Source organism: Haliotis rubra, unplaced genomic scaffold, assembly GCF_003918875.1.
Source record: "Haliotis rubra isolate DU_JTF1 unplaced genomic scaffold, ASM391887v1 Scf507, whole genome shotgun sequence".
Lineage (NCBI taxonomy): Eukaryota > Metazoa > Mollusca > Gastropoda > Lepetellida > Haliotidae > Haliotis > Haliotis rubra.
This window is the reverse complement of record NW_025767199.1, coordinates 12,630-34,503: the sequence shown is the minus strand read 5'-3', so window position 1 is coordinate 34,503 and position 21,874 is coordinate 12,630. Positions and strand designations below refer to the sequence as shown.

At 41.7% G+C, this 21,874-nt stretch overlaps 1 protein-coding gene and 1 long non-coding RNA gene across 2 annotated transcripts; both read right to left on the bottom strand.

Annotated features, from left to right (window-relative positions):
* Positions 1-264: 264 nt before the first annotated feature.
* Positions 265-5,539, bottom strand: LOC124292106 (cytochrome P450 2U1-like). Its single transcript, XM_046729149.1, has 4 exons — positions 5,037-5,539; positions 2,460-2,984; positions 1,342-1,782; positions 265-684 (listed from the first exon to the last, which is right to left on the bottom strand). Exons 1-4 carry the CDS (start codon positions 5,371-5,373, stop codon positions 506-508), a joined length of 1,482 nt encoding a protein of 493 aa, XP_046585105.1. The 5' UTR covers positions 5,374-5,539; the 3' UTR covers positions 265-505.
* A 15,594-nt stretch (positions 5,540-21,133) lies between these two features.
* LOC124292113 lies at positions 21,134-21,692 on the bottom strand. Its single transcript, XR_006902360.1, has 2 exons — positions 21,639-21,692; positions 21,134-21,389 (listed from the first exon to the last, which is right to left on the bottom strand). It is a non-coding gene; the product is annotated as an uncharacterized LOC124292113 (long non-coding RNA).
* Between the last annotated feature and the right edge of the window lie 182 nt (positions 21,693-21,874).

Here is a 21,874-nt window from a genome sequence, read left to right as displayed (position 1 = left end):
TATCCAGTATTTAAAACTGACCACATTTTTAAGTATTTAGTGCTGTCATTTATATCACCATGACTTATGATTATTGTGTGTACAGATATTTTCCAGTAGGTGACATTTGGTGCGGAACTGGAGTTGATGTGTTTCGCTTCCTGTGCTCGGACAATGAGCCGGACAATTTGGCCAGAAATAGTGTTTTATTGTAGTTTAAAGGCCCGACTACCCATGTGTACATGGAATGGCTCTTGATAGCCTGGATAATTTAAAAAAAATATATAAGGTTACTATAGAAGTCTATTGGAAACATTTGGTGTTGTGTAACCTTATACGACGGACGGCGGACATAGAGGCCTGAGTGTGAAGTCCTTGGGCTTCCAGTGACATCACATGACAAAAACTTTCTTTCTCTCTGGATTACAGTATGTGTTGGGATCATGTTTTGTTAAAAACAGGCAATACCTAGCTGGATAGTTGCTCAATGCTGCCTTAACACTACCCGCTCACTCGCATTGAGTGATTAAACTCTGGGAATGGCTTTCATGACGAATGGTCTTGGAGAATGGGTTATGCCCATGATTCCATCCAAAGAAGGCATCTGGCCATCCACCGGAATGAACTTGAACCTCTGGATCATGGTGGTCAAGAAAAGGAATACCTCCATCCGAGCCATGGCCTCACCCAGACAAACCCTTCGACCTGAAATATTTCAAATCTTCGGTTGTAAATAGCCTACGTGTATTTTGTCAAGAAAATACAAGCCTTATGCGTATCAATATCTTTAGCAGTGAGTGAGTTTAGTTTACGCCGCATTCAGCAATATTCCAGCTATATGGCGGCGGTCTGTAACTAATCGAGTCTGGAACAGACAATCCAGTGATCAATGAGCATCGATCTACGCAATTTGGAACCGATGACATGTGTCAACCAAGTCAGCGATCCTGTTAGTCGCCTCTTACGACAAACATTGGTTACTGAAGATCAAATTTAACCCGGATCTTCACGGGTCCATATCTTTAGTAAATATAATATTGGTGCAGTTCCTTTTACTCGAGAGTGCATGTTTATTTGAAAATTTGTAAAGACAGCTAAAATAATGTATAATTCTTTGAAACAGGAATGACATTTGGTGATATGTGTATGTATTAGGCCAACATTGATTACAGTTCCAAATAGATATATATTTAGATTAACAAATTACTGATATGTCATATATTTGGCAGTTCCCTTACTCGACAGGTTGAACTATCAAATTTAAAATACAGCCGTTTGTAATCGTTTGTAAAAACACTACAATGTTGAATACGTTTATAAAGATTGGCCTTATATTGTTGGTTCTCCAGCGACTTAACTTACCCAGAGAGAAGGGAATGAACTCATCCTTCTTTACGATCTTGCCATTGTCGTCAAGGAAACGGTCAGGCCGGAAGTTGTCTGGATCACCCCACACATCCGGGTCTTGTAGGACTGAATCAAGCATCGGTATGACTTGGACACCTTTTGGGAAGGTGAAACCCCTGAACTGGACATCGTGGGGAACGGTGTGAGGGAGAGCTGTAGGGGCGATATCAGCTCGTCTCAAGACTTCCATAATGGTTGCTTCCACGTAGGGCAGGTTGATCTTGTCCTTCATTGAGGGACGCCTACTCTGGCCGATATGTTCCTGGATCTCTCGGAAACACCTTTCCTGTATTTCCGGATTTAGGAGAAAGTAGATCATGGTCCATCGTATGGTAGTAGCCGTGGTTTCCGATCCGGCCACAAAGAGGTCTGTTATAATCTTTTTCAGGTTTTCCGCTGAAACAAGGTACAAGGGAAGCATTTTGTTGAAATAAAATGATTCGAAAACACTGTGTAAATTAAACTGCAATGAAACTAAACTTACTACATTTGACATATGAACTGTAATTAGGAAAGAGAAGGCCCTAATGCAAGATTATGGATTCACAGCGCAATCAATGTTCAAATGCACAATTAAATGCATGTGCATACGAAAGTAAGGTCACTGAGACGCTTTCTTCTCTCTTCTATTCATGGACAGATATATACCCTCAGAGTTTGCTACTGTGTCAATTCCATCTTATTGAAAAACCCAAAGGCTGAATCAGTAAATGAGTGAGTTCAAATTTAAAGTCACATCCGCAGTATTTAAGCTATATCGAAGGTTGGATCAAATAGGGTTTGTTGATCTATGTGAAGTGATGTTCTCCTTTCTTGTACATGTATACAGTGATTAACACAGGGATCGCGACTTTGGACGGGTTGGTGAAATGCATCATTTTCGCCTTTCTTCCACTATATGCAGACACGCAGTGGTATTATTGAACTCATATCACCACGCAGTTCTAAAAGATATCATCCTCAACACACGAACTACATATTTTCTGTTTCTCACCCAAAGGGCGAAACAAAAGGCAAAAGGGAGTTATCAAATCGGTTCTGTACAACTACTTAACTTGGTTCAGTATGCTTACAGTCTAAGGTCGTGTCCTCTTGTTTCTCTTTGCGAAGTCTCATTTCCTTGATGTAGGCGTGGATGAAGTCGTCCACGTTGTCATCGTCGTGATTCTTCACGTGTTCCTCTGTCATAGGGTCTATGAGCAGTGATTCGATTTTCTCGACATTCTGCATTGTGTTCTTAAATTTGAATAGATCTCCTGGCAGAAAGCGCACAATAGGCAGCACATTCAACACTCCAGCCGTGACAACATTGGCCAAAATTTCGTCCATGGCTTTTAAAAATGTAATAAAAAGCGGGTCAGTATATTCAAACCGTTTGCCGAATACAATGGAGCAGATGACATTGGATACTGCGTTGTGCACCAGGCGTTTGCAGTCAAACCCTTGCCCTCGTTCTGCCTCGAAGGCCTCAGTAAACTGTGTGATTTCCTCGTGTATTTTGTCCTCCATGATATTCCTGCCTGATCCAAACTCCCTGAGAGTGTTGAGGGCGAAGCGTCTTTGCTCGCGCCAGAGATCTCCAGAGGTTCCAACAACACCTGTACAAAAGTGATAAAAAAGACTTAGTTACTAGTATTTGAACACACATTACAAAAGGAAAACATGACAGAAACACAAAGCCACAAATGTTGGCCACTACAGAAGAGAGAATCTTGATTTCAGTGTTGGTTAATATCGTAATCAACTGTAAATTCTAATTTCCCATTCTTTTACCCTTCCTTGGAAAGTATGGTAAAGTGGTTTCGTATGGTATGAGTGCTGATGTATGTTTGAATAAATGGTGCCTACTTTTTTATATTGATCAGTATGGTAGGTGGAGTTTGACTTGACTTGAGGTAAGAGAAATAGAGTAATAACTGGTAGGCTGGTTTAGAAACTAAAATGATGTACCAGACATCTGACAGTCCCAGAAGTGGGAGACCGAGAGTGTCCACCACCTGCGCATATTGCAACCTGCGTAAGGGCCGGTGGGGTGCCCCAGTGGTTAAAGTGTTCCCTCGTGAAGCCCATTTCTGGTGCCAACCGCCGTCATATTGCTGGAATATTTCTGAAAGCGGCGTAAAACTGAACTCATTCATTCATTTAAAAATGTAGAGATGGATACAAGTATATACTCGTATGCTGCATCAAACTAAACGCACTCACCTACTTTATTTTCACGAAGATATAACACGAAGGGTCAAATCAGATAAGGGTTCGTTAATCGATGTGAAGTGTAACTCTCCTTTTTTCCATAAGTATCCGGTTCGTGAGTGAGTCAGTTAAAATTTAAAGTCACATCGGCAGTATTTCAGCCATATCATGACTATGAAAGTTGTAAATTTATAAATGTATGCATGAAATATAAACAAACGTATATACTTAAGGACAGTAAAATAACTAGTCTATCACAGATGCATACTTTAAAATAGCATTTAACCTAGAAATCACTTTTTAAGTCTAACAGTACAATATAAAAATGGGCTATACAGTACATTTGCTTCCTGCATTGACCCTAGCTGGATTTACACCATCCCTTCAGCTGTCAGCGATTAACACAAATCTAACCATATATTAAAAGAACGCATATTCTATGATTTAAAAAGGTGGTGGTAAGTTTAAATTTGCTTTAAATATTTTGGGACTTATGTACCCTCTCACGAGGACAATAATTTTACGATACTTTAACCCCCTTTGAGGATACAGCCACTAAATATAAGTTACTAGTTGATCTAAACTACCAATCATTAAAATACATCTATCTACAAAACATATAAATCAAAATCTATCAATTAAATCAATTTCTTTAAAAAAAACCCAATTAAATGAACATGTACATTATTAAAAAGATCCTTCATCGTTTTTACATTGAAATAGTTATCCCTTGTGAAGGAAAAATCAATACATTCTTGAGATGTTCGTGGGGTTAATGAAATGCTTCATTTTAGTGAGAATGTGATATGGGACAAAGCAGGTGCTCATGTGGTATGAAGTAACAGAGGTGAGAATGTGATATGGGCCAACGCAGGTGCTAATGTGGTATGAAGCAACAGAAGTGAGAATGTGATGTGAGAATGTGATATGGGCCAACGCAGGTGCTCATATGGTATGAAGCAACAGAGGTGAGAATATGATATGTGGCAAAGCAGGTGCTAATGTGGTATGAAGCAACAGAGGTGAGAATGTGATGTGGGACAAAGCAGGTGTTCATGTGGTATGAAGCAACAGAGGTGAGAATGTGATGTGAGAATGTGATGTGGGACAAAGCAGGTGTTCATGTGGTATGAAGCAACAGAGGTGAGAATGTGATGTGTGGTAAAGCAGGTGTTCATGTGGTATGAAGCAACAGAGGTGAGAATGTGATGTGAGAATGTGATATGGGGCAAAGTAGTTGCTCATGTGGTGTGAAGCTACAGATGTGAGAATGTGGTATGGGCCAAAACAGGTGCTCAAGTGGTATGAAGCTACAGAGGTGAGAGTGTGATGTCGGACAAAGCAGGTGCTCAAATGGTGTATGAAAATAGAGCTAGTGATATAATGTGGGACATCACAGATAAAGATCATAGAGGGCGACAGGTTCATGCTGCACTGTAAGAAGACATGACACCTACCTTTTCCTTTTGTAATGAAGTCATTTATTGTGTTGTGAGGCCTCTCAGAAAAGACGTCTGCGTTCTTGACAATAGCTTCTTTCAGAGTACTGTAACCGTTGAGGACGATGAGTGGTTTGTTGAACAGGTACACACTGAAGATGTCCCCATATTGTTGCCTGAGTTTCTTAAACGTAATCCGGGGATCGGAGTCCATGGACAGGGCATTCCCAAAAAACGGGAGGAGAGGGGGGCCGGGAGGGAGCCCTGAGGGGCGCCGCGTTAGTAGCCATAACAAAACTAGCACAGCCACACACAGCAACACAGTTGTAGGACTGAAGGCGAAAACCTCTGTCATTGTCCTCTTCTCGAAACGTAGTTTTCCAAAATATATGTGCCCGCGAGTATTTATAAGTGTACACTGTAATGTACTGCCTGATGCAACCACAGTAATTCAGTCGTTTAATTGAATCAGCCGATGAATATGACTCTGACGGGAGTATGCAATTTTGCTAAGTGCAGTATATGGGCCACCTCGAGTTGATAAGCAGCTTTCAAAGTCCCATATATTGCGCAACCTGAACCTGTTTTTCCCTTTGGTAAACAAAGTACGTTATCTGGACTACCAGTTGTCAGACTGTGATTTTTGTGGAATCAACGTGAGAGTGGGTTTGAATCCCGGATGGGACTCAACGTCCCCAAAATACTAGTACTGTACTTTACTGAGAAAGTGTAATCCCTGATATGACATATGTTGCGTCCCACTCCTGCTAAAAGTGATTCAGCATTTTAATGCGTCATTGACTCTCTCAAAAGCAGGTGTCCCAACTGTTACCCAACGTTTGTTTGTTTGTCCGTGTTACGGCTGGTGTCATTTGTTATCATTTACGTTTCCTTGCTAATACAACTTTCAACGTTCTTGTGAGTTTGTGAATCGGATAAAGCTGATTTGCTCTATACTCACTGTTAACGACTGGATCCTAGTGATTTTGCAGTAAACGATCCACTTACTTCATACAAATCATGGGCCTCATGAACTGTCTAAAGAAAACATGTTTCCAACAGCACAGCATTTTTTGATTGGATCACAAAAGACACAGTAAAATCCAAATGATATACATTAAAGAACATGGTGTCGTCGTCAGCACAATCACTGTATCCTCATTCACCTCTGCAGAGATGTTAGCACAAACAATAATGGATTTCGAGATCATGCAAGAGTAACTAGCAGCGGCCATAAATATTGTTTTCACATTGTTACTGCTGAGGCGGCTATGCCCAATATCAGATTCGAACTAGTGGAAAGAGAAGTATCATCAGAGGTGGAAACAAGTGTGTCAACTTCCAGTTTCATTGGTCATCTGGTTTCTTAATACGACGGAACCCGTGAAGGTCCGGGTTAGAATGAACCTTCAGTAACCCATGCGTGTCGTAAGAGGCGACTAACGGGATCGGGTTATCAGGCTCTCTGACATGGTTGACACATGTCATCGGTTCCCAATTGCATAGATCGATGCTCATGCTGTTGATCACCGGATTGTCTGGTCCAGACTCGATTATTTACAGACCTCCGCAATATAGCTGGAATATTGTTGAGTGCGACGTAAAACTAAACTCACTCACTCGCTCATTATACGACGAATGGCGGGCATAGAGGCCGGAACGGTAACTCCCTCGGCTTTCAGTGACATGACTTGACAAAAAATGTCTTTCAATCTGGGTTACCGTAGTATGTGTTGGGATCATATATTGTTAAAGACAGTCATTACCTAACTCTATAATTTCTCAATGCAGCCTTAACACTACCCACATACTCACATAAAGTGATGAAACTCTGGGAGGGGCTTTCGTGACGAATTGGAGAATAGATTATGCCCAGGATTCAATCCAACGAAGGCATCTGAAGCATGGTGATCAGGAAAAGGAGTGAGTGGGTTAAGTTTTAATGTCACATCGGCAATATATCAGCCATGTTGTTGACTTAAAAAGTCATAAATTGACAATAAATGGAATTAAATTACAAAAACATGTCGACGAAGGACAGTGAGTTAAAAGTTAACGTCACATCGGCAATATTGCAGCCATTTTGTGACGAGAACAATATTCAAATAAATAAATGTACACTAAACGCAAAAAGAAACGTTACCCTCCTTCCTTAATGACGGGAGTACCTATCTTCAGTTGGCGTTGTGATGCGTGGACTTCCACTTCTTGGTCTGTCTACGGGGACCCCAGTCTGCCTGAAGCCCTGAATAAGTCTTATAACCGTGATACGATGGCATCCGAGGGCGTTGGCAACGGCATTGTATGCCGACCCCCTCTACCATTACAATGGCTCTTTCTCTCTCTTCAGCTGTTAATCTAGGCATATTTCTCGTACTTGTGTATCATATCATGCATTCTAGGCTCTCTTTATACCCTACAGAATCATTCAACATGTGAAATGGATGCAAATACTGCTTGAATATTGTTTGAATATTGCTGCGTTTTGGCGATTGATATTGCTATGTGTAAACAGATATGGAAAAATGTTACTTTGCAAGCACAAATTTTAACAACGATAATTTCAGATGTTCCCAAACATTTTTTCACAACATCACAGACACGTTTTACTTGTTTTCACTAATGCAAATCAGCAGAAAATGTTTTAAAAGACACAATTTTACACACTCTACATTAGTTGTTTCTTGTTTTAAAAGTTGAAAAATGGTGTCTTTAAAGGGTTTATCGTTGTCTCAAACAAGATTTGTATTTCAACCTGTCTTTTGGACATCTAAATAACTGTTATGGGTTTATTTCGGCATGGACGAAAATAGGACAAATTAACTCTTCTGAAAAAGATGCATTTCACCTAAATATGAATGCATTTGAGAAATATTTTTCGTGATTTGCATAAAGCTGTGTTGTTTAGCTTTCTTGTAAACTAATACCTTCTAACATATCTTTGACAGTTTTTAAGTAATTCGTAAATGTAGGAGGGTAACGTTTCTTTTGGCGTTTAGTGTAACTTAAAAACCTGTCATCGAAGGACAGTAAAAGTACTAGGATATCACAGCTCTTAATTTGAAACTAGTACGCTATCATAAAATATATATCACGAGACACAACAGTACAATATAAGAACAGGCTATAGATCACCAGCAACACCATATAAAACGCGGGGTTTATATCGCCAACGACTGAAGGTAGATTACCAAACTAGGGATCAGGGGGACTTACAGTGCCTTTGCTACCTACATGGACCATAGCTGGATTTACATCATCCCCTCATTTGTAGTCAAATTTAGCTATAATAAAAATAAAAATACTACGCTTAAACTCCTGGTAAGTTTAAATTTACCTTTAAAGTCTCGGGACTAACGTACGCTCTTAGGAGGACAATCATTTTACAATAGTTCAACCTCCCTTGAGGGTACAGCCATTAACAAAGGTTACTTGTTTAAACTTCCGATCATTAAAAATATCTATCTACAAATTATCCCTATCAAAAATTATCAATCAGTTCAATTTCTTTTAAAAACTCATAAGAAAATGATAATTAACTTTGTTAAGAGGATCTTTAACCGTTTTGACACTGAAATATTTATCCCTTGTGATGGGTTTTGATGTAGATAGCTGTGGTGGTTTAACGGTCGGAATATCTTCTGTCTGGGATCTAGACGTAGACCGAGTGAATGGTGAAGTAGGTCGAGGAGATTGAGTGTTTGATGTTGTAGTTTTTTCTGACTTGTCAAGTCAGTCTGATATGCAGTATAGGAGATTGCTACAGTGCGGGTGACTGCAGCAGAATATGTAACATTCAGAAGAGTTGAGGACTGATTTGTGAAGATCTTTTTCGCATCAAGATAAGATTTTTGCTTCCCTCTGATACACAGGGCAGGACCTGGACGAAGCAGAATGCGGGCCGTCACAGTTTGCACATTTGTAGTCTCTTTCACAGTCGGTCCCCTGATGGCGGTACACAGAGTTTCAACATGAGTGTGACCCGTGACTGAAATGTTTACACTTAAAACATTGGGGACATACACAGCCACCCCGATGCTAAAGTATCCTGCTTTGATCGACTGCGGGAGGGAAGAGATACTTATTTGCCTTTGTTACCATGCCCTCTTTCTTGAATGTGACATCTTGGTCTACAAGCTCTTCAGCAATGTCCTCTTCACTCATATCATACAGACCGAGCCCGGTCACGTATGATACCACGACAAGTATTTAGAGTTCTGTGCACAGACACAGCAATCTCAACATTTGCAAATGTTTTAATTGAGAGAACAAATTGAGAGATTGTTGTCTCCGTGCACATTCCACCATAAGTGAACCAGTACGGAAACTAGTGACATTTCTAACCTCGCTACAAATCCCAGAGATCAGTTACGAAATAGCAAATGGGTTTAGCTTAATCGGAAGAAAATCCGTAGCTTCAATAACCAGGAAACGAGCCCATGATTCGACGTTTGCAGAATGTTCATCAGAGTGATCTATTTCATGTGGACGCCTCTTTTTCATTTCCAGATAAACCAGCTTGTATTTGATACATTTTGAAAGGAAGTTGATTCGGCACCCACTACGAAGTGTCAACAAGGACAGTGTCAGAGAGCACCGGCTATCCAAAATGCCGACACCAGGGATACAGGGGTGTTATACTCCAAGGAGACGACACAAACAGCTGCATTTATCTACCAATTTAGGTGTCCGGCTGGCTCGGCCCATGACAAGAAATTGGAGATATACATCATTTGGAGGTCATTATCACCAGATTGGCCCATGAGCCACTGCCTTCTGGCAAAGGCAATTAAATATAATGATTATTTGTACACTGATAATCAAAATAACCAAAGCCCAGTATAATCACAATGCACAGCGCTTGGCGTGACCAGCCGATTGACAGAATCGGGCCAATTCTACCACCCGTCTAGGTGAAGTAAGGGGCGAAGTGCTGTGGGGGGCAATAGGAACACGGTTCAACCGCCAGACTCCCATCCTCCACCGACACAGGGGCGCAACCCATGGCAAACAAGTTGCCCAAATCGGTTTTACGGCCAGCAATGGGGTGCTCACATACCCCGGGTCCACACGCGGGTTGAAGAGCAATTAGCGTTACCCAGCACCCACCATGAGGAGGTGGCTCTTCAAGAGTGCCTAGAGGACATAGGAATGATTGCAGTAGCTATAGCATTCAGTTCACCTGAAAACAACTGAATTGGGTCAGTGACATTCTGGAACATTTCTCAGAGCACAATGATGAGAACTATAGTGCGTTTGACTTCATTTGAACCAGGTAGAACAGTCAGGTAATCAACAAACGTATGCAGTGAAATTTTAATTTCACACATACAACTCGCATACCTGGCTGTTCTACCAGCAAATGGTCCTCCCTCGTAAGAAACAGCGAAAAGTGACAACAACAAAATGATCGTTTGTGAAACAACTGTTTTATTCGGGTGTCCAAAATTATGACACAAATCATCAGAGTTGGTCCGTCGATTTCAAGTGACTGTGCAAAGTTTGATTTTGTTGCATGTATTAGATTTTGTGTTAGTGAGCAATTCATCGGTCTCAAATGAAGTCAAACGGACAATAAAGCCACCTTGATGGGGGGTGGAACGTAAAATGGGTTACTGACTGTTAGAAATGTAGGAAAGTGAGTGAGTGAGTTGAGTTTTACGCCGCACTCAGCAAAATTCCAGCTATATGGCGGCGGTCAGTAAATAATCGAGTCTGGACCAGACAATCCAGTGATCAACAGCATGAGCATAGATCTGCGCAATTGGGAACCGATGACACGTGTCAACCAAGTCAGCAAGCCTGACCACCCGACCCCGTTAGTGGCTTCTTACTCTTAAGTTTGTCATCGTAATCTTTGACAAACAAATTTCAAGTTCATAGCCAATATCTCACCATTGTCTTCAACGTTTTCGAGATATCGGCCATTTCTAATATACCCTGATCTGCCTGTTCACGGTCACCTGTCAAACAATGACGTGTAACGTTCCTCGCTGACAGTCTGGTTTGTACTCTGCCGCTGTTGGTGTTACTTGGAAAATACCGTCCCCCCAGGTAGCTGGGTTGCTTTCAACATCTCCACAGAGCAAGGTTATCGACAATGTCAGTGCAGCGGCCATAAAATTAAGAGTGTCGTGCCTCAACAGAAGGCATGTCCTGGGCCAAATAGCAGGGTACTGACACTTATTTAGCTCTGATTTAATATGAATGTGCTCGTTGGGCGCCAATGTACCGTGCTGGGATTCGAACCACGGACCTTCTGATCCGAAGTCATACGCCTTGTACACATGACCAAAGGTTACTCCCTTCAGTAAGCTGACAAGGTAAGGAAGATATCTATGGGATGACTCCACATCAACACAAACAACCTCACACCCGATTTTATACCTGCTTCTTCGCTTGTTGACAAAACCTGTCGATTTGACCCCATCAAACATCAACCAACACGCTCATTATACTCTGGGGCATGCTAAATACATTCACACGTTTGTCTGTTTGAATGCTTGTATCTCTTATTATCTTCGTGTGTGTGTGTGTGTGTGTGTGTGTGTGTGTGTGTGTGTAGCATTGTGGTTAAAGTGTTCGCTCGTTACGCCGAAGACCCGGGTTCGATTCCCCACGTGGTTACAATGTGTAAAGTCCATTTCTGGTGTCCCCGCCGTGATATTGCTGTCATATTGCTAACAGTGGCGTAAAACTCACTCACTCACTCATGACATATATATTGCTGGAATATTGCTGAGTGTGGCGTAACACTTAACTCACTCACTCATGATACAGCAACAGGAGCCAACAGTATCCACTATCAGCTCCTGGGGCATTTACCCAACAGTTGTTTTGATACACTTTTGAACATTTTTTATCATATTTGGACAACAGGGCACTTGCCCCCTTCCTGGCGTCATGCCATTGGTGTACCAATACCGAAGTCTTCCCGGGATCATATAGATTCATCAAACTACAGATGATCTGTCTTAGGAGAAAATATTTCCAATACCAGAGCATTTATAATATTGAATCACAAAAGACATAGCAAAATCAAAATTATATACATAAAAGAAATGTCGTCGTCAGCACAATCACTTTTTCCCCATTCTGACGATTTCCGAGATGTTTACACGCAAAATGCTTATGCATTTTGAGGTCATGCAAGAAGTATTGAGCAGCTGCCATAAATATTGTTCTCACTTTAACTGCTGAGGCGGCTAAAAAAAAAGTACCAACAGTAGGGGAAACAACTATTTCACTTTCATAAGTCATATGGTTTCTTAGATCAAGGGACCGGAACGGCGAACTGGGCTTTCAGTAACATTACTAGACAAAAACCTTCTTTCGCTCTGGCACCAATGTGCAGGTTGGTATGTGCGTCATTATTTAGATCATTATATGACCTCATGTAAGAATGTCCATCTCTGAATGGGTCATGTGAACTCGAACAAATTACCATGAGTAGTATAGCAATGGGGAAAACACCCCTGCGGAGGTGCACCCAATAATAAGGCAATGGGAAAAAAGTCTGTGGAGGCCCTTTTCGACTACTTTAGGTCCTCCTTTCTCCGTATACAGAAAATACAACAACATACGGCAACATACAGCATACGGCAACATACAGCATATGGCAACAGAAGACAAAAAGTAGCTTACGCAAGGACAGTACGAGCCCACTCGGTTTCGACTACATTTCTGTGTGTTGGACTACATTTTGTGTTCTGTGTTTTGGAGTAGTATAGTAATGGGGAAACCCAGTGGAGGTGCACCTCCTGCCTCTAGGAGTCTCCAAACGGACTAGAAAGCTACCCACCTACAACTCGCCCCCACTTCACACACATACCCCCGATCGAAGTGCACCCAAATTAGAGATATGCAGGTGTATGGATATAGAACAAACCGATACAACAATGCCAGGAAACAAGCTATCGCGAGAAGCCTATGCCAAGATCTGATCTGGCAATATGTCTCTTCGGAAGGCGAAGAAGAAGAGAAACATATATCGCAAGCCAGATATATGCGAAACCGGGACAGCTCCAAAACAGACCCCGAGACACAAACAGAGACACACACACACACAGAGACAACTTCCGACTAGGCAGAGGTCTTCGAGACCCTGCTAGTTGAGTTTCCCAATCTATTCCTTTCCGACAAAGAGAAACAAACCCTAGAGCAACCGGGACACACATTCTACGAGCGATACCAGATTCCTAGACAGATTCTCGAACTCTATTTGCTGCGGTAGATTTTGTCTACATATACCCACCAAACCAATTCCGACCTTGCACAGGCAAACTCCGAATCGTTCTCGCCAACCGCCGAGAAACAAAGGGCAGATAAAGCCAATGCACCGACTGCCTCGCTGCTATATCGGAACTACCTACCCTATCCAAACCAGACAACTCTGCTTGCAAGTGTGGCGCCATAGACCACTGTGTTATCAGCAAGAAATGTATTCTCTGGAAAAACAAATACATTCCTACAACAGGACCCCCGGCAGATTGTCCCCACTAGAGGTTCTAGAAAGAAATCGAGATTCCCTACTGCATTGCAATTAAAAGAGAACCTGTACGACCAAGATTGTTTCGCCTGGTGCCTACGATACATATTCCTCTGCAATAGATATGCAGACAATTGTATATGCCCGAAGAAAGATTCATGTATCATCCGGAAGCTAGCTGGAAAGGAGCAGCCACTACCAAGCAATAGCAAATGTATTTCCCCATTGCCAAACTAAGGCAGGTTTACATGGCAGACGTCTTCCCGCGCAAACCTCGTATCTCCTCTATCTCTTTTTCGAAAGGTGTCATTTTGGTGACATTGTGTTTGGCAAATGTATATTCCTATCGCATCCCATATCTCTAATAGAAAAATGTGTTTGCTTGGATTTTTCTAAACATTTTCCTGGGAATTCCCAAACCTAGGACTGGAACCAAAACGACAACTTTTGGAAAGAGTGATAGAGGAGATACCAGGTTAGCGCAGGAAGTTTATCCACCGAGCCATGTTAGTTTTTTTCTAAAAAACCTAAGGAAAGGACGCATAACACCCTGTATACCCCTCAGCATAATGCTACCACTTATAATGTAGCTAGGACATGACTGATGACAATACAAGATCAATAACTACGGAAAAATCTCAGGATCATTTATAGTTAAACACCCTCAATATCTTGCTGGATAGTTGCTACCCACTCACTCACATAAAATGATTAAACTCTGGAAATGGCTTTCATGATGAATGGTCTTGGAGAATGGCTTAAGCCGATGATTCCATTCGAAGAAGGCATCTGACCATCCACCGGGACAAACTTGAACCTCTGGATCATGGTGGTCAGGAAGAGGAACAACTCCATCCGGGCCATGGCTCGCCCAGACACACTCTTCGACCTGAAACATTTCAAACGTTTAGGTTTAAATCTCCTGCATTGAAATGTGTCAGGAAATACAAGACCTACTCTTACGAGATCGACGTTAGGTAAATGTTACATTTCGTTGATATTGCATCATTGGGACAGTTGACATTGACAGTGATATCAAGGCGTATGGCATGGTATCCGGCATAGCTCGATGTGTATATTAAAGTATTGGAAACAGTAAGTCTTAATTCATTGATACATTAAAATGTGTTGAACTCACCCAGAGAGAATGGAATAAACTCATCTTTCTTTACTATCTTGCCATTGTCGTCAAGGAAACGGTCAGGTCGAAAGTTGTCTGGGTCACCCCACACATCCGGGTCTTGTAGGACGGAATCAAGCATCAATATGACCAAGACACCTTTTGGGAACGTGTAGCCCCTGAACTGGACATCGAGGGGGAGCGGTGTGTGGGAGAGCTGTAGGGGCGATATCAGCTCGTCTCAAGACTTCCAAAATGGTTGCCTCCACGTAGGGCAGGTTGATCTTGTCCTTCATGGAGGGACGTCTACTCTGGCCAATGTTTTCTTTGATCTCCTGAAAACACTTTTCCTGTATTTCCGGGTAGCGGAGTAAGTAGACCATGGTCCATCGTATTGTAGTAGCTGTTGTTTCTGTTCCGGCCACAAAGAGGTCTGCGATAGCCTTTTTCAGGTTCTCCACTGAAACAAAGTACGAGGAATGCCTTTTATTTGTATTTCATTTGAAATATACTCTTAAAAAAGTTGTGGAACTTCAATGTAATTTACGATTGAACACAAAATTGGGAGATATATCGGAGTCAATCAATGTTGATATGATAATAATGAAAGTTTTGAAAGTGCATCACCACTTGCACTTCCTTATGACCATAGTTGTTTGTCGTCCCATGGCCAAACGAAAGGCAAAATGGAGTTAGAAAATCTATTACATACAACTACTTAACTTGGTTCAGTATGCTTACAGTCTAAGGTCGTGTCCTCTTCTTTAAACTTTGCATAAGTCTCATTTCCTTGATGTAGGCGTGGATGAAGTCGTCCACATTGTCATCGTCGTGATTCTTCACGTGTTCCTCTGTCATAGGGTCTATTAACAGTGATTCGACTTTCTTGACATTCTGCATTGTGATCTTAAATTTGAATAGATCTCCTGGCAAAAAGCGCACAATAGGAAGCACATTCACTACTCCAGCCGAGCCCATATTTGCCAAAGCTTCGTCCATGGCTTTTAAAAATGTAATAAAAAGCGGGTCAGTATATTCAAATCGTTTGCCGAAAATAATAGAGCAGATGACATTCGACACTGCGTTGTGCACCAGATGTGTGCAGTCGAAGCCTTGTCCCCGTTCTGTCTCGAAGGCCTCGATAAACTGTGAGATTTCCTCGTGTATTTTGTCCTCCATGGTATTCCTGCCTGCTCCGAACTCCCTGAGAGTGTTAAGGGCGAATCATCTTTGCTCGCGCCAGAGTTCTCCAGAGGTTCCAGTTATACCTGTAAAGGAAGTACTTCAGCTCACAAATACCAACTGAAAAAACCCATCTGAAATAACATATTTTCTTCGAGATAAGAAAGTGGTGATTTACTTTGAATGTATCGGGAGAACAATAATTTTACAATTCTTTACCCCCCTTTGTAGATACAACTACCAACAATCTTAGTTCAAAAGAAAGCAATAATCAAATGAGAATTAACCTTCTTAAAAAAGATCCCTTGTGATGGAATAATAAATACAATTATGCTGGACATGCTGGACCGTGATTCTTTCATCACGAAGGATCCTACCTTATAATTTATAGTCATGGGTATATCGTGTGTGAGTTAATATTTTATGTCACATCGGCAATATTTTCAGCCATATCATGACTAAATCAAGATTTTTAATAATTAAATTTACATTATAAGCACGTGTCAACGAAGGACAGTGAAACAACACAGATATTAATAAGTTAAAACTAGTAATAAAAGCCTAAAACAGTATAATTATAGAAGACGATACAAAATAAAAACGGGCTATAGATTGCCAACAGCCGAAGGTAGATCACCATACCAGGGACCATTGGGACTTACAGAACATTTGCTTCCTGCATGGACCCAAGTTGGATTCACACCATCTCTTCAGCCGTTAGCAATTTTTGACAGACAGCCTAAGAAGACAACCCAGCCTAAAGTTGGGTTTATTGCATTTATACCTACTTCGGTGTCCCACTTCTTTTGCATTAGATCCCGGATGTAACATGTAATGGCAAGTGTAAAATCACTGTATAGTATAAAAAGTGGCGTCACAGATTTGATGAGGGCTGATAATACTTGTAAAAACTGTAATTCGTTTGTTTCTGATTTTTAAACGTGGCCAATGTAAGGTCGACTTGTGGCCTTACTAATTGCCAAGGAGGAGAAGAAATCATGCGGAAAGGAGATATATTTTCCAGCTCAATGTTAGCAGCAGTAATGAATGATTTTATGCGTATTCGGGGAGGTGGAATAAGTGAGGATTTTGTAACATACAGATCCTCATATAGCGGATTAAACACACATTTGCATGCAGGGTTGGACTCATTTGAATAAAGTTTTGTAACATACTCCAAAGATAGTTTAATACCGCGTTGATGGCACGTCTGCTTCAACGTAGAGAACCCGTAAAGACCCGGGTTAGAATTGATCTTCAGTAACCAACCCATGCTTGTTGTATGAGGCGACTAACGGGACCGGGTGGTCATACTCTCACGACCAGCAATGGGGTGCTGTGGACACATTCTGCCCTGAGTCCACACAGGGTAAGAGCTAGCGTTACCAAGCACTTACCCGTTACCTAGGAGGTGCACATATTTGGAATTTTGAAATGTATCCTTTAATCAATTTTTGACGAATGCACAAATTATTGATTTGTTTTCTTTCCTAAAGTCCTATGCTAGTAGGATTGGGTATACCCTTCAGGTATCCTTGGTATTGTCTGTTGGAGATCCACAGAGTGAGTGAGTGAGTTAAAATTTAAAGCCACATCGGCAATATTTCAGCCATATCGTGAATAATATTGGAAACTTCGTAATATTGGAAATAACATTTAAGTATCAATGGAGTATTTGAACCTACTTTTTTAAAAAATACACTGGAAGTCAAGTTTGAGGAAAACATGAGTCGTGGTCGTATAGCCTGTATTGCCCAATTAAGTATTGTTTGAGATTGAGGTTTGAAATATTTTTGTTTGTGGAAAGGGAAACGTTTGCACAAACAACATTAAAATCGAGATGCACGTGCATCATGCATGCATTCAGCCATAAATTGCCAGCTTGAATGGCAATCGTTCAGTCGAACACAACAGCTATGGCTAGGTTAACGAGAGATCAACGACAACAAGCCATTGGACGTCTAGACGCTGATCAACGTGCTCGAGTCATTGCTAATGACTTCAATTGCAGCGGACGAACGATAGGACGTCTTAGACAGCGATGCAACGCCGCCAACAGCACTGATGACCGTCCACGTAGTGGTCGAGCCCGCGTAACAACATGTCGCCAGGACCGTCATATTGTCCACCAACACCAACAGCCCCCTGAAATTGAACCATTTTGCCATTGCAAAGGGTATAGAAGATTTGTCTTACGATATAAAAGTGATTACAAAAACAAAGATCGGGAACTCTCCTTATTGAATACAAAAAATAAAATCTCAAATCCTGCTTTCAGCAAAATCACAGGCTAATGTTCTTGTCAAGGTCACTCCTCACAGGACACTCCCACGCTGTGAAACGTTTCACTTTTGAAAGAGAAAATGAAACTCTAAAAAGCAACACATACTTGTTTACTTTCTGTCTTCCATCACGCCCAGACTCACTCTGGTTATTGTCACCTAAGGGTAGATGCCTATATTCCTAATCCCCTTAGGTGTTACGATTACCAAAGATACGGCCATGGCTCCAAATCATGCCATAACCCAGCTGCCTGCCACCGATGTGGTGAGAAATGTGAAGACAGAAACCTCTAATAATCCGTCAGCCTGTGTAGACCGCTCTGGAAGTCATCCTTCATCTTCATCAATGTTCTACATTGAAACATTGAAAACTCTCGGGTTAAGTATAACCTTTTCAGAGGCAAATAAATTCGTCCTGGCTCATGAAAATCCTGGCCCGTCTTATGCGCAGCCGCTTCTGCTAAATGTCAACTCCGCCTCCCGGGTCTATTCCATGTAAATCAGTAGGTTGCCAGACAGAGTACACGTGGGCAAACTCTTCCGCCTGCAGCTTGATATCTGCCGAAACCTACATAACAGACATCCAGTTCACAATCATTCAAAACATCTTGCAATCAGGACTCGTCTTTATCTCAGACCAATTCAGTTCCAAACTGTTAAGCTGACATAAACGAGAAACAAACTGAAAAAAGCAAATTCAAATCTAGACCTGAAACAAATAAAAAGAATCAAAGTGGTAGAAACCCCAAAGGGGCTAATAACCAGGTCCAACTCTTCAACAAGTTTAGATCACTTTAAGCCAAAACCATGGTTGGACACATAGCTTGTCACCCTCGAGGAAGGCGAGGGGTCGATCTCCTGTTACCCCGAAGAGACAACTTCTTCACCTCCATTTTTCGGAAGGAATCATGTACTCCGCAGCTCTATTACACTTAAAACAAATCTCCAAGCTGTTGTTGTACGACTTATTTTGCATGTTGCAGTTAAGTTGTACTGTTTGTACATTCCGACTTTATCTGACGATTTCCGAGATGTTTACAAGCAAAATGCTAATGCATTTTGAGGTCATGCAAGAGTATTGAGCAGCTGCCATAAATATTGTTCTCACTTTAACTGCTGAGGCGGCTAAAAAAAAAGTACCAACAGTGGTGGAAACAACTATTTCACTTTCATAAGTCATATGGTTTCTTAGATCAAGGGACCGGAACGGCGAACTGGGCTTTCAGTAACATTACTAGACAAAAACCTTCTTTCGCTCTGGCACCAATGTGCAGGTTGGTATGTGCATCATTATTTAGATCATTATATTACCTCATGTAAGAATGTCCTTCTCTGAATGGGTCATGTGAACTCGAACAAATGACAATGAGTAGTATAGCAATGGGGAAAACACCCCTGCGGAGGTGCACCCAATAATAAGGCAATGGGAAAAAAGTCTGTGGAGGCCCTTTTCGACTACTTTAGGTCCTCCTTTCTCCATATACAGAAAATACAACAACATACGACAACATACAGCATCACGACAACATACAGCATCACGGCAACAGAAGACAAAAGTAGCTTACACAAGGACAGTACAGAGCCCACTCGTTTTCGACTACATTTCTGTGTGTTGGACTACATTTTGTGTTCTGTGTTTTGGAGTAGTATAGTAGTGGGGAATCCCAGTGGAGGTGCACCTCCTGCCTCTAGGAGTCTCCAAACGGACTAGAAAGCTACCCACCTACAACTCGCCCCCACTCCACACACATACCCCCGATCGAAGTGAACCCAAATTAGAGATATGCAGGTGTATGGATATAGAACAAACCGATACAACAATGCCAGGAAACAAGCTATCGCGAGAAGCCTATGCCGAGATCTGATCTGGCAATATGTCTCTTCGAAGGCGAAGAAGAAGAGAAACATATATCATGAGCCAGATATATCTTGAAACGGGACAGCTCAAAACAGACCCGAGACACAAACAGAGACACACACACACATAGACAACTTCCGACTAGGCAGAGGTCTTGAGACCCTGCTAGTTGACTTTCCCAATCTATTTCTTTCCGACAAGAGAGAAACAAACCCTAGAGCAACCGGGACACACATTCTCTGAAGCGATACCAGATTCCTAGACAGATTCTCGAACTCTATTTGCTGCGGTAGATTTTGTCTACATATACCCACCAAACCAATTCCGACCTTGCACAGGCAAACTCCGAATCGTTCTCGCCAATCGCCGAGAAACAAAGGGCAGATAAAACCAATGCACCGACTGCCTCGCTGCTATATCGGAACTACCTACCCTATCCAAACCAGACAAGTCTACTTGCAAGTGTGGCGCCATAGACCACTGCGTTATCAGCAAGAAATGTATTCTCTGGAAAAACAAATACATTCCTACAACAGGACCCCCGGCAGATTGTCCCCACTAGAGGTTCTAGAAAAAAATCGAGATTCCCTACTGCATTGCAATTAAAAGAGAACCTGTACGACCAAGATTGTTTCGCCTGGTGCCTACGATACATATTCCTCTGCAATAGATATGCAGACAATTGTATATGCCCGAAGAAAGATTCATGTATCATCCGGAAGCTAGCTGGAAAGGCGCAGCCACTACCAAAGCAATAGCAAATGTATTTCCCCATTGACAAACTAGGGCGGGTTTACATGGCAGACGTCTTCCAGCATGAAACCTGCAGTATCTCCTCTATCTCTTTTCGAAAGGTGTCATTTTGGTGACATTGTGTTTGGCAAATGTATATTCCTATCGCATCCCATATCTCTAATAGAAAATGTGTTTGCTTGGATTTTTCTAAACATTTTCCTGGGAATTCCCAAACCTAGGACTGAAACCAAAAGACAACTTTTGGAAAGAGTGATGGCGGAGATACCAGGTTAAGCGCCAGGAAGTTTATCCACCGAGCCATGTTAGTTTTTTTCTAAAAAACCTAAGGAAAGGACGCATAACACCCTGTATACCCCTCAGCATAATGCTACCACTTATAATGTAGCTAGGACATGACTGATGACAATACAAGATCAATAACTACGGAAAAATCTCAGGATCATTTATAGTTAAACACCCTCAGTATCTTGCTGGATAGTTGCTACCCACTCACTCACATAAAATGATTAAACTCTGGAAATGGCTTTCATGATGAATGGTCTTGGAGAATGGCTTAAGCCGATGATTCCATTCGAAGAAGGCATCTGACCATCCACCGGGACAAACTTGAACCTCTGGATCATGGTGGTCAGGAAGAGGAACAACTCCATCCGGGCCATGGACTCGCCCAGACACACTCTTCGACCTGAAACATTTCAAACGTTTAGGTTTAAATCTCCTGCATTGAAATGTGTCAGGAAATACAAGACCTACTCTTACGAGATCGACGTTAGGTAAATGTTACATTTCGTTGATATTGCATCATTGGGACAGTTGACATTGACAGTGATATCAAGGCGTATGGCATGGTATCCGGCATAGCTCGATGTGTATATTAAAGTATTGGAAACAGTAAGTCTTAATTCATTGATACATTAAAATGTGTTGAACTCACCCAGAGAGAATGGAATAAACTCATCTTTCTTTACTATCTTGCCATTGTCGTCAAAGGAAACGGTCAGGTCGAAAGTTGTCTGGGTCACCCCACATCCGGGTCTTGTAGGACCGAATCAAGCATCAATATGACCAAGACACCTTTTGGGAACGTGTAGCCCCTGAACTGGACATCGTGGGGAACGGTGTGTGGGAGAGCTGTAGGGGCAATATCAGCTCGTCTCAAGACTTCCAAAA